We start from the raw sequence: 13,183 nt of genomic DNA, 5'->3' as shown, positions 1-13,183 counted from the left end.
CACCTGAATCCATGTCCTAAGAACCTACAGCCCAAGGACCACACCTTGAACCAGATCAACAATGGCAAATGCGTCATAGGTGGGACCAGTGCTCTCCCCGTGTCTGGACAGACATTGCTCATTAATCAGGGCATTCTTTTCTTTCTTTCTTTCTTTCTTTCTTTCTTTCTTTCTTTCTTTCTTTCTTTCTTTCTTTCTTTTTTTCTTTCTTTCTTTTTTTCTTTCTTTCTTTCTTTTTTTTGAGTTGGAATCTCACTCCGTTGCCCAGCCTGGAGTACTCATGGCCACCGCGCCTTGATCTGCTGGGCTCCAGCGATCTTTCTGCCTCAGCCTTCCGAGTAGCCGGAACTACAAGCATGCACTACCATGCCTGGTTCATTTTTTTTGGATTTACTGTAGAGACGAGGTCTTGCCAAGTTGCCCAGGCTGGTCTCGAACCCACGGGCTCAGGTAGTCCACTCGCCTCAGCCTCCCAAAGTGTTAGGATTACAGACTGAGCCACTGAGCCTGGCCCGGGCATTCTTTTCTACAGATGCTTGCCTCAGTCCCAGAGTCATGAATCAAATACCAGTGAAGGCATTATCATTGGCTAAGCAATGGTCCCTATTGACTGGAACTGACTCAAGAATTGAAATAAATTTGCTGTCCCCGGGCTGGTGATCATAGTAAAAAAAATATTAGGAGACACTGATAATAATATCAGTGACGGCATCTGAAACCTGATCATGGCCAGATGTTGCCAAGCACCCAGTGGCTCTTATGTTAGCTAAACCTCAAACCCACTTGATGAGTTGGGTTCTACCGTATTTCACCAGGTCTAAGAGGGCATCGATTATAAGTCACACCGTTGTTATTTTATGGACCATAAAGAAGAACAAAATAAACTCTTGAGATGACACCAATGTAATGACCAAGGCCATCTTCCTGATTTCAGAGGTGTTAAAAGATGTGGGGGGACTGTGAGGGTTAGGCTTGAAGAAACATGATATGAGGATATTTACGGCACCAGACACCTGGTTACTCATTCCAGCGCTGCTGCTGTTTACCAGCTGGAAGGCTTCAGACAGTTCCCTCACCTCCCTGTATGGATGCTGGTGCCAGGCATCTCACAGGCTGGCTGGGAAATGAGATTTTTGCCCAGGGAGGCCGTGAGCTCCATCCCTTTGTAAGCACATCTGTCACACGGGAATACTGATTATAAAAAGATAATGCCAGCTCCCTGCTCAAAGTCGGAATGCAAAGGGGATTGTGGTCCATAGCAACTTATACGGAAAGAAGGGAGACTTCCTCTCTCGGCCCCTCAATCTGACCTGAGCGCCTCCCCTGCAAATAACGCACTTGATCTGTGAGCCCCTCTTTATGGTGGGGCTGGCAGGGAGGTGCGTTTCTTAAGCCCCCCAGGTCCTTGTCTGTCTTGTTCAGTTTCTAGCCCCAGGCCTGGCACATAGTGGGTGCTCAGTGATATGCCTTGAGTGACGGGGCGGTGTTTTCTGACAGGTTCCCGGAGTTTGCTCAATCTGTCCACGCCTGAAGTCCCTGCAGGCACTCCACCGGTCACTGTGGGTGAGTGTTGCCGGGCCCTAATGTTGTCTCACAGAGGCTCAGTGCGTGCGTGCATATGTTTGTGTTCATGCACACATGTGTGTCTGCAGGGATATGGGGGACTGATGGTTTGTTCCGCATCCCCCACCTCCACCCAGAGCCCACGACTCACCAAGTCCCCCACTGCCCTGGAGCTGGAGAGAGAGCCATAGCTGGTCTGATGCCACTGCACACTGGAGGGGCAAGGGGAGGGTGATGCCCACCCAGCCAGGTGCGGAAGAGGCTGTGGGTAACAGACGGTGTGTTTGTGATGTGCCAGGCACTGGCCTAATGCTTTTAGCCATTATTTCTCAACCCTTTATCCTCCGGGCAGCCAAAGGGAGAACCTTACGTCCGGGAACAAGCGGAGGTTTGGAGGCTGAAGTGAATGTGGCCGGAATTGAAACCCAAGGCTCTGACCCTTACATCCCTCTTGGTCTATCCACCAGCTGTGGGTAGCTCGGCTGGCATCAGGACAGACTCTGGCGCTCACATTCCAGCTGTGCCTCTTGCTAGCTGTGTAATGTTGGGCAGTTCTTTTTTTTTTTTGAATTGGAGTCTCACTCTGTCGCCCAGGCTGGAGTGCAGTGGCACGCTGACGGCCACCGCAACCTGGACCTGCTGGACTCAGGGGATCCTTCTGCCTCAGTTTTCCATGTTGGGCAGTTCTTAATCTCTCTGAGCCTCAGAATTTTTGACTATAAAATGGGGATGATCATTGTAGTCCTTCCTCCTACTGTTTTTGTGAGACTCTAATGAATTATTATTATTGTTGTTGTTATTTTGAGTGGCAGTCTGACTTTGACACCCAGGCTTGAGTACAGTGGCATGATCATGGCTTACCACAGCCTCAACTTCTTGGGCTCAGGCAATCCTCCTGCCTCAGCCTCCTGAATAGCCGGGACTACAGTCACACACCACCACACTTGGCTAATTTTTTTATTTCTTGTGGAGACAAGGTCTCACTATGTTGCCCAGGCTGGTCTTGAACTCCTGGGCTCAAGCTATTCTCCCATCCTCCCGCCTCAGCCTCCCAAAGTGTTTGGATCACAGGCGTGAGACACCATGCCCAGCCTGAATTAATTTGTATAAAGCGCTTAGAACACAGTGAAAACTGTCTGGATGTCAGCTCTTCCTGAGATTATTTAGTCCAGGCATGGAGCCCTTGGCAGTTCCAGGACACCCACAGGGGCCGGCCCAGACCCCCTTGCCCGGCCTCCTGGCTCCCGCTAACCTTCTCTCAGACACCCAGAGGTGGTAAACAGGGGTCTGGAGAGAGAGTGAAGGGGCACCAGTCCTGCCAGAGGCCCTGGCAATGGATGAGGGCACAGAGAGGGAATGAAATGCTGTGAGTGCACAGGCTGCAGGGTGGGCTCCTGCCTGGACCCACAGGCACCCCATGGGCACTTTCTTCCTGAAGTCAGGGTGGGGGCCACAACACCCTAGAAGGGCAAAGGAGACACAGCTCCAGGGACCGTGCCCAGCCCTTGGTCCCTCAGCCCCTCTGGGCCACAGCTCCTTGGGGTCCACACCGCTGTCTCCCTGTAGCCCCCACACCCAGCCTCGCCCTTGAGCTCGCTTCCTGCCGTTTGATCCAGCTCCCATCCCGCCCCAAACTGCCTCCTTTGCAGACAGACAGGGGAAGGGAGAAGTGAGGACCAGAGGAGGGTCCTCTTTGGGGGACAGCGGATACTGCCCCTGCCAGATCTCACCCCCCAACCACCCGTCCTCCGGCCTCATTCTCCCAAGGCTCCAGGACTCACACTGAGGAGGAGGAGGGGCCCATCTCTTCCGAGGCCTCTCGGTACCCCGTCACAGCCGCTGCTGTTCCTTCTTGTGCTTTGCGTTCTTTTTTTTTTTGAGTTGGAGTCTAACTCTGTTGCCCAGACTGGAGTGCAGTGGCACGCTCCCAGCCACCGCAGCCTCGACCTCCTGGGCTCTGGCGATCCTTCCACCTCAGCCTTCCAAGTAGCTGGAACTACAGGCGCGTGCTACCACGCCCGGCTAATTTTTTTTATTTATTGTAGAGACGAGGGTTCACCAAGTCGCCCAGGCGCGTCTCGAACCCGCGGGCTCAGGCAATCCACTCACCTCGGCCTCCCAAAGCGCTGGGATTACAGGCTGAGCCACCAAGCCCGGCCACTTTGCGTTCTTTTAAGCAGAGGTGAGACCAAGAGGGAGGCCAAGGCAAGAAGTCACACCAGAGGTCCCTTGATTTATTTATGTGTCAGAGTCTCAACCTGTCACCCAAGCTGGAGTGCAGTGGCGCTATCATGGCTCACTACAGCCTTGACCTCCTGGGCTCAGCCGATCCTTCTGCTTCAGCCTTTTCAGCAGCTGGGACTACAGGATAGGCATATACCACCCCGCCTGGCTTTTTTTTTTTTCTTAGTAGAGATGAGGTCTCTCTATGTTGCTCAGGCTGGTCTGGAACTCCTAGGGTTCAGCAATCCTCCTGCCTCAGCCTCCTAAAGTGTTGAGATTAAAGGTGTGAGCCACCATGCCCAGCCTAGAGGGCTCTTTATAATATGCACGTCCAGGAGGCAGCCGAGACGCCAAGGCTAAAGTGACGGCCAGGGAGTGTTGGCCGGGATTCACAACCAAGGCTCTGAGCACCTTGTTCAAATGAGAGAGACCCAGGGGACGGTGCTGCAGAGCTGGGAGACCCTGACTCACAGACCCTCTCCTGCCCTCCAAAAGGTGGATTCCAGGCACAGAAAGGAAGTCCGGCTTTCTGGTGGTCTATTCACTGTCGAGGTGGCTCTGAGTCACCTTCTCTGGAAGCCAGCCTTGGGCCTCATGTCCCCAAGGTCCCTGTCCATCCCTCCATCACAGCACATGTCTCACCATATTGCTTGGGGTCTACTCCTTGACCTTTTCACCAGACAGAGCCCCGCAAGGCCTGGCTACTCTCGTCATATTTGTATTCCCAGAGCCGAGTGCCTGGCACACAGTAGGCACTCAATAATCACCTACTGAACAAAGACTAAGGATTGAAGAGCTAGCAGAGAGAGATTCCCATGGGCTAGCGGCCAGGGAAAACTCAGGCAGTAATTCATGTAGTCAGGTACGGTAAGTCCCCTGCATATGAACGAGTTCCATTCCAAGAGCACGTTCGTAAGTCCAATTTTTTTCAAAAGTCCAACAAAATCAGCCTAGATACCCAACGAGCACAATTGGCTGTGTAGTCCCAGCTACACCTCTGCTGCTTTTACGTGTGCTTCCGGACAGCCTGGCTTGAAGTAAAGAACCCATACTACGGTGCTGTGTACAGTATTATTCAATACAGTACACAGAAGCACAACCATTTGTAGAGGATGCACACACATGACAATGTACACCAGACAGGCAAACTGACTTATGTGATTGGATACGCAAATGCCCATTCACATCACTGAAAGTTTGCAACTTGAAGGTTTGTATGCAGGGGACTTACTGTACTCATTTGGCCCATGTGCACTTATGAAACACCTACTATCTACCAGGCACCTAAAAGCAGATGGGAAAAAAATGAAAAAAAGGATGGGAGGAGGAAGATAGGTTAAGAAAGGAAGCGGGTCTGCTGAAGAGAGGATGGAAAGGCAAGAAGGATGGCGGGGAGAAGTCTGTGTTCATTCCTCCATCTGAGTCAGAGTTCTTGTTTCCAGAATCTTCTGTGACAGTGAAAACAGAGGACAAGGCATCTCGGGAGCTGGTGCTCCTCATCCCCTGCATTGTCCTGGGGGTCCTCCTCCTCGGCTCTCTCGTCTCTATCGTCTTTATCCTTTTGAGAGTCAAAGGAAAATACGGTAGGTGTGAGGCCCTGGGAGCCACGGCCATGCCAAGGGGATGCGAGCCTGGGCGGGATGCCAGCAGCAGGCTGGGGTGTGACCAGGCAGGGGCCACCAAGCCTGGGCCCCGGGGAGTCCCTTCTGGTGGGAAGGATTTTCCCAGCATGCCCAGCAGAAGTGGAGCCATCCGTGTGGGTCCCAAGGGAGGACCAGGTCTCCGTGCATGTGTGCATGTGTGAGAGAAGTGAGGAGGGAGGCGTCTTGATGACATCAGCATCAGGGAGATGGGGGAGGGCAGGACAATGACTTGTAGAATTTCTACCTCCCCTCCCTCAGCCCTCCCTGTAATGGTGAACCACCAGCACCTGCCCACCACCCTCCCTGCAGGCATCCATAACTATCACGCGGTCCCCATCGCCGTCCCCAAAGAGGAAGGTAGGACATCCCCCATCCTGGGCGTGGGAGGTCTGGGAAGCACAGGAAGGGTACTTTCTGGGAGGTCAGTACTGCTTAGGTCAAAGCGAGATAAGACCAGGACCTGCCCACTGATCCAGGCTGTGTGACCTCGAGCAGGTCAAGTTCCTCTCCTGACCTTAATGGGCAGATGATTTTCCAGTTCAGTCATCCTAGGACTCTAGACTTCTGAGTTTCAGACAGATACAGGCCGAGGGCATTTTGGATTCGGGTTCTTTATTTTGGGGTTGGAGTCTCACTCTGCCACCCAGGCTGGAGTGCGGTGGCAAGCTTATGGCCACTGCAGCCTCAACCTGCTGGGCTCAGGTGATCCACCGCAGCCTCAACCTGCTGGGCTCAGGTGATCCTTCCACCACAGCCTCCCAAGTAGCTGGAAGTACAGGCGCATGTCACCACACCCAGCTAAATTTTTATATTTATCGTAGAGATGAGGTCTCGCCAAGTTGCCCAAGCTGGTTTCAAACCTGTGGGCTCAGGTATCCTCTTGCCTTGGCCTCCCAAAGTGCTGGGACTGCAGGCTTGAGCCACCGTGCCCAGCCTGGATTTGGGTTCTTAGAGGAAAGCCTTGCTCTGCTAATGGGCTTGTAAGTTTGTGATATCATCAACCCTTTCGTGACCCCTTGCCTACCCAAGAACCCCATCAAGATTCTCCTAGAACTTAGACTTTTGTTTTTGTTTGTTTGTTTTGAGTCGGGGTCTCACTCTGTCACCCAGGCTGGAGTGCAGTGGCACAATCACAGCTCATTGCAGCCTCGAGCTCCTGGACTCAGGTGATCCTCCCTCCTCAGCCTCCCAGGTAGCTGGAACTACAGGCATGCACCACCATGCCTGGCTAATTTTTTTGATATATTTGTAGAGATGAGGTCTTGTTATGTTGCCCAGGCTGGTCTCAAACTCCTGGGCTCAAGTGGTCTGCCCACCTTGGCCTCCCAGAGTGCTGGAATTACAGCCACTATGCCTAGCCTAGAACATAGTTTTGTTTCATATTTCCTAAGTTATTTTAAAAATTGACTGAGAATGAAACCAAAGGCAAAAAGAAATTGGGTCAGTCATCTGACTTTTATGATATATGGATTTATGCTGCTTGAAAGCCTTGCAAACGAGTTTGAGTTCAGTCACATTGCGTTATGAATATATTCAGTCACCTTTATCAAAAAGAGTTCAGTGACATGAAAATCAATACAAGACTCAGCTAAATATTATAAATATCCTTTGCACGTACATTTGAGGAGAGAATATTTATATACCATCTACCATCTAGGGCAAGGCTCAGCACAGAGACATTGCTCACTGGATTTTGTAGTCTATAGAGATTTTGAGCCAGACAGCCTGCTTCTCTGGGCAAGATGAAACCCTCTCTGTGCCTCAAGTTTCTCGGCTATAAAATGGGAATAAAAATGTACCTACTGCATAGAGTTGTTGTTTGGTTTTTGTGGTTTTTGTTGTTGTTTTTTGAGTCAGAGTTTCGCTCTGTGGCCCCAGCTGGAGTGCAGTGGCACCATCACAGCTCAACACAGCCTCGATATTCTAGGCTCAGGTCATCCTTTCCACCTCAGTCTCCCGAGTAACTGGGACTACAGGGGCGGGTCACCATGCTTGGCTAATTTTTTGTATTTTTTTGTAGAGATGGGCTCTTGCTATGTTACTCAGGCTGTTCTCAAGCTCCTGGGCTCAAGCAAACCTCCCGTCTCGGCCTCCCAAAGTGCTGGGATTACAGGCGCGAGCCACCATACCTGGCTCATAGAGTTATTACACAGGTTACATGAGATAATATTTGTAAATGTTAGAATAGAGCCTGGTATGTAGTAGGTGCTGTGTGAAGTGTTTGCTAAATAAACAGACGCCGCTTAGTTCTCCGTGTTGGAAGCAGGAAGCAGGGGCTTGGTAAATCCAGGCTGGGTGTTGCATGCCAGATGGGCTGCCTGGTGTCCTCCCCACCCCACCCCTCTGTCTCTGGTCCCCGCCATCTGGGCTCTCAGCTGCCTCTCCCTTCACTTTTCCGCCCACCGCTCGGCCATGCCACACCGTCTGTTCTCTCCCCAGTTCCCAAGGTGCCCATTCAGGCTCGGGCCCCACCCCCCGAGGACTCAGACTCCAGCTCGGACACAGACTATGAGCATTATGACTTCAGCGCCCAGCCTCCTGTGGCCCTGACCACCTTCTACAGTGAGTGAGGGAGAGGGCCCAGCTGGCCAGGGGACTATCAAGAGGTCCCACTGGGTGACTCTGGCACTGCCAGGGCAGAACCCTTCATGTCACCCACTGGATCGACCATAGATGGTCCTACGGGGAAGCTGTCAAAGGCGTCGTGACCCTTGAGGTCGTCTCGATGCCTCAAGCCCCTCCACTCTGACCTCTGTCCCTCCTGGGTCTGCCTTTGGCCTCGTGGGGTCTTAAGGTCATTACAAGGCCCTCAACGTTCGCCCAGAGGGGGCTTGTCTCTGTGCAAGACAGAGCATGCAGGCGAGGGTCACAGTTGGCAGGGCCTCCTGCATGCCCTGCCGATGTGTGTCCCGTCCCACCCTGTCCGCCCCGTCGGCCCCTCCCGTCCCCCACCGCCTCTGTCACGCCGTCTCACCCCTTTCAGCCAGCTTGTCCAGCCCTTCTCTCTGCTTGCCGGGGACAGGAGGAGGAAAGGCAGCACTCGAGGCAGGGCCCAGGCAATGCTGGGAGGTGGGACTAGAACAGAGAGCGCCACCTCTCTGGCAGGATCTCTGGGAGCTTGTCAGAAATCCCTGAGCCCCAACCGCACGCACCATATAGACGTCAGGATGAGAGTTTGGCTGTGTATGACAGAGACGCCTGAATGACAGTGTCCTGAGAGGCTGGCGAGGGCCCAGGCTTCTCCTCTCCTGCTGCCGTGCGGTCCCTACAATGTCGTCCTGGTGCATGGGGTCCGGAACAACTCACCACCATGTCCACACCCCAGGCAGCAGGACAGGGAAAGGTGGGATCCTCAAAATGACCCCATCGCTCCCGCCCGCACACTCACTGCCTGGAACATGGGCCTGCTAACTGCAGGAGAGGCAGGAACGAAGTCCCTATCCCAGGCAGCTGCGTGTCCGGATAAGGCCCACGGGCCTCCAAAGACAGATCCTGGGAGCAGCTGGCCATCCCTGCCGCATGAGCTGACCCAGGGCCTCTAGGGGTGGGACATGGATGATTCCACGTCTGCTGGTCCAGGGATCGGCATTTGGGAACCACGGGAATGAGGGGTCCTCAGAACCCCAGATTTTTCTTTTGAGTCGGGGTCTCACTCTGTCACCCAGGCTAAGTACACAGTGGCATAATCACAGCTAGCACAGCCTCGACCTTCTGGGTTCAGGCAATTCTGCCTCAGCCTCCCGAATAGCTGGGACAACAGGCACGTGCCACGACGCCCAGCTAATCTGTGTGTTTTTTGTAGAGTTGAGGTCTCACTATGTTGCCCAGGCTGGTCTTGAACTCCTGGGCTCAAGCAATTCTCCCACCTTGCGGGGATTACAGGCTTGGGCCACCGGGCCCAGCCTAGAACCTGAAACTCCAAACCCAGGCACATAAGACGCAAGACTGAGAGTCCACAATCTCAGCATTGAGAAGGAAAGTCAGTGGTACTGGGTTCAAGAGCTGACCCCAAGATCCTAGACTCTCCCGTTCTCAAGTCTCTGTGAATCTCCATCTCTCTGATTCTGAAATGTGGTGTTGCCCCGGCAGTCGTGACACGGTGATTCCAGACCGTTGGGCTTCTGCCCAGGGAAGGCTCCTCACAGGGCAAACATCTGCTCCAGCCCAGAGCTGCCAGGGCAGGAGGAGAGAACACAGATTCCTTTTTATTTTGTTTTATTTATGTATTTATGCATTTATTTATTTATTTTTGAGTTGGAGTCTCACTCTGTCACCCAGGCTGGAGTGCAGTGGCACACTCCCGGCCACTGCAGCCTCAACCTGCTGGGCTCCGGCGATCCTTCTGCCTCAGCTTTCCAAGTAGCCAGAACCACAGGCACACGCTACCATGCCTGGCTAATTTTTTGGATTTACTGTAGAGACGAGGTCTCGCCAAGTTGCCCAGGTGGGTCTCGAACTCGTGGGCTCAGGCAATCCCCTCGCCTCGGCCTCCCAAAGTGCTGGGATGACAGGCTGAGCCATCGAGCCCAGCCTTTTTTTTTTTCAGACACGAATCTCGTGATGTCACCCAGGTTGAAGTACAGTGGCATGATCACAGCTCACCTCGGCCTCCTGAACTCAAGTCTCAGACTCCTGAGTAGCTAGAACCACAGACGTGTGCCACCACGCTAGATAATATTTTATATTTTAATTCTTTTTAGAGGCAGGGTCTCGCTATGGTGCTCGGGCTGGTCTCAAACTCCTGGGCTCAGGTGGTCCTCCTGCCTCCGCCTCCCAAAGTGCCAGAATGACAGGCGAGAGCCACCACGCCCAACCCCAGGGTCTTGAGACTTTCCTAAGTGGTAGCAGGAGTTTGGGGGTGGGGTGTTGCAGGGGACTGAAGTTTCTGGCCCCCGGTTGGTTTCAAGATCAACATGAATCTGCCCTTGTCGAGGGTGGGTGTCTCCTTGGGTGAGGGCATGAGGCTGGAGTCTGGTGGGAAAGGCCAAGCCCCTCCCTACCTCTGGGGCTGTCCCCCCACCCTGTTCAGCTTCAGGGATTCCCTCTCCAGCCCCAAAGAAATCCAGCCCTTCCCCCAGGCTCCTGGGCCGAAGAGGCTGGGCCTTCACCCCTCCCCACCACCACCTCTGCTCACAGATTCCCAGCGGCACCGGGTCACAGAGGAGGAAGCCCAGCAGAGAAGGTTCCAGATGCCCTCCTTGGAGGAAGGTGAGTTTGGCTCAGGGGGGCGTGAGGGGTGATTAGAGTGACAACCCTGCCTCCAGGCTGTAGCTCAGCTCACCTTGAAGCCTACCGGCTGCAGCCTCCCTCAATGGGCTCTCCCTGACTTTAACAATTCCTGGAGGCAGAAGCCCTCATGCTGCATTGCTGCTTCTTTCCTCTCCATTCTTTCCTTCCTGGCCCAGGACTTGAAGAGTTGCACGCCTCCCACGTCCCAGCAGCCAACCCCGGACACTCCGTGGCAGAACCCCCGTCCCTGGGCCCACAGTTTCACCCTAGGAGCACAAGTGGGTCCAGCACGTCCTCCGGGGAGCATTACTGCAATAGCCCCAGCAGCAAGCTGCCGCCACGGAACCCCCAGGTGTTTCCTTCAGAGAGAAGTCCCCTCCTGGAGCAGCCCCCAAACTTGGAGCTGGCCGGCTCCCAGGCCACTTACTCAGGTGAGCCGTGCATCCCCGACCCCCTTCCCGTGGCCCACCTGGCGGGAGGAGGCTAGAGCTGGGGGCTCTGAGCCTGGCTGAGGGCAGGACTCTGGTTCCAGCCCCGCAGTCACTCACTGTGTGATCCTGGGCAAGTCTCCTCCCCTCCCTGGGACTTCGCCACCTGCCACCTGACCCGTCAAGCTAGGGACTTGGCCCCCCTGAGTCCTGTGGGCCTCCCAGCTCCAGCAGCCCCTGAAGCGGGGGGGGGGGGTGTTCTCCTGGCAGGGGGTGACTGGCTCCGGGGGTTTCCAGCAGGGCCGTCGGCGGATGACAGCTCCAGCACCTCATCCGGGGAATGGTACCAGAACTTCCGGCCGCCACCCCAGCCCCCGCTGGAGGAGCAGTTTGGGTATCCAGGTGCCGCTCTCTGGGGAGTGTGGGGGGTGTCGGTTGGATGCAGCAGCCCAAGGGGAAAAGAGGCAGTGAGGGGAGAGGAGAGAGAGAAAGCAGTTTAACAAACAAGAGGATGCGGTGGCTCATGCCTGTCATCCCAGCACTTTGGGAGGCCAGTGTGGGAGGATCGCTGGAGCCCCGGATTTCAAGACCCGCCTGGGCAACATAGCAAGACCTCCTCTCTACAAAAAAAAATAAAAAAATTAACTGGGCGTGGTGGTCCATGCCTGCAGTCCCAGTGACTTGGGAGGCTGAGGCAGAAGGATCTCCTGAGCCCAGGAGGTAGAGGCTGTGGTGAGCCGTGATCGTGCCACTGCCCTCTAGCCTGGGCAACAGAGTGAGACCCTGACCCCAAACACACACAAACCAAGAATATGAAGAAGTAGGGGGAAATGAATGTGGGTGGGATGGAGAAGTATTCAAAGAAGTTTCTTGGCTAGGAAGTGAGCTCCCCGTTAGTGGAAGCATTCAACAGAAGCTGCTGGTAGGGCCCTCGGGGGAGACCGTGGCAGCAGACGGGCTCCCAGCACCCAGTCATCCACAGTGCCATTGCGGGGACCCCAGCCCCGCCCCATACAGATGAGGCTGGGTCCTCAGGGCTGACATTCAAGCCAGCGAGGTGGCAGGGTGCAAGACGATAAGACGGCTTCACCAGCATGGCAGGGGGAGGGGGACAGGGAGCCAGACCCGCTCAGCTTGGCCCCCCGCGGGGTAGCAGGGCGATGGCAGGGCCTCCCACTGACCTGGGCCCCCCGTCCCTGCCCACAGGGTCGCCCAGCCCCCAGCCTGACTCCACCGACAACGAGGACTACGATGACATCGGGGCGGTCTAGCCTGAGTCCCGCCGAGGCCCCGGGTGTGGCCCCTCCCTCCGGCCTCTCACTGCACCGACTCCCCGCCTCACCCACACCCTCCCAGGTCACCCCAGGCGGCTGAGAGGCCTCGCCTGGAGAGATGGAAGGAGCCCTCACACCTTGCCCATCTCGGGAAAGGCAGGCAGAGTCCGGGAAGCTCCCTGGGGGGTGGGGGGCAGCCAGACCGGGTGACCCCCTGCAGCCCCTTCTGACCCTCCGGTGCCCCGGGCTTCGATTCGAGTCTCCCACACCTCAGGGCCCAGAGGTGCTGAGAGGAGCAAAAACGGGCCCCACCCCAGCTCTGCTGTGGGGGCCCCAAGTGAGAGAGGCTGGGGGGCTGTCGTCTCTCTGATAGGCGGGTGCTGGGGAGGGCGGTCACAGCACCTGCCTGGTCACAGCACCTGGGCAGGGAAGGTAGCCTTCTGCACACAGACGGCAACAGTGAACAGGATGACGGTGTGCCCCCTTCCAAGGGGTGGGGGCCCGAGGCTGGTGCCACCCCAGAGATCCTCAGAACCCACCTGTGGGCCCAGACCTATTTGCGGGGACTGTCCCTGGACAGCAGATCCTTACCCTGACCTTGCTACGGTTTACAAAGAGGGTCTCAGCCCAGCCCTGCAAACCCCAGAGGCGGGGGCCCAGTTTGGTGGGGGCTGGAGCACAGAGGTGTCTGCCAGGAAGGGGCCCAGGGGCTCTACGTGCCTCCTCGAATCAATGGAGATGCTCCCAGGTGAACACATGACCATGCAGCCTTTCACCTGGAACACAGACACATCCAGGCAGCCGCCAGAGAGAGGCCCAGGTC

At 55.3% G+C, this 13,183-nt stretch overlaps 1 protein-coding gene across 1 annotated transcript in view; it reads left to right on the top strand.

Annotated features, from left to right (window-relative positions):
* CD6 (CD6 molecule) overlaps positions 1–12,357 on the top strand; it is a 52,215-nt gene extending 39,858 nt beyond the window's left edge. Inside the window, exons 9-16 of the mRNA XM_021707561.1 lie at positions 1,481–1,563; positions 5,229–5,369; positions 5,688–5,786; positions 7,869–7,991; positions 10,566–10,637; positions 10,835–11,089; positions 11,384–11,488; positions 12,293–12,357. Coding sequence (XP_021563236.1) covers positions 1,481–1,563; positions 5,229–5,369; positions 5,688–5,786; positions 7,869–7,991; positions 10,566–10,637; positions 10,835–11,089; positions 11,384–11,488; positions 12,293–12,357 — 943 coding nt within the window. The remainder of the gene's footprint in view (positions 1–1,480; positions 1,564–5,228; positions 5,370–5,687; positions 5,787–7,868; positions 7,992–10,565; positions 10,638–10,834; positions 11,090–11,383; positions 11,489–12,292) is intronic.
* Positions 12,358–13,183: the final 826 nt, after the last annotated feature.

The sequence above is a fragment of the Carlito syrichta genome, unplaced genomic scaffold, assembly GCF_000164805.1.
Source record: "Carlito syrichta isolate Samal-C Ts95f unplaced genomic scaffold, Tarsius_syrichta-2.0.1 Scaffold120490, whole genome shotgun sequence".
Lineage (NCBI taxonomy): Eukaryota > Metazoa > Chordata > Mammalia > Primates > Tarsiidae > Carlito > Carlito syrichta.
This window is presented reverse-complemented; position numbering and strand designations above follow the sequence as displayed.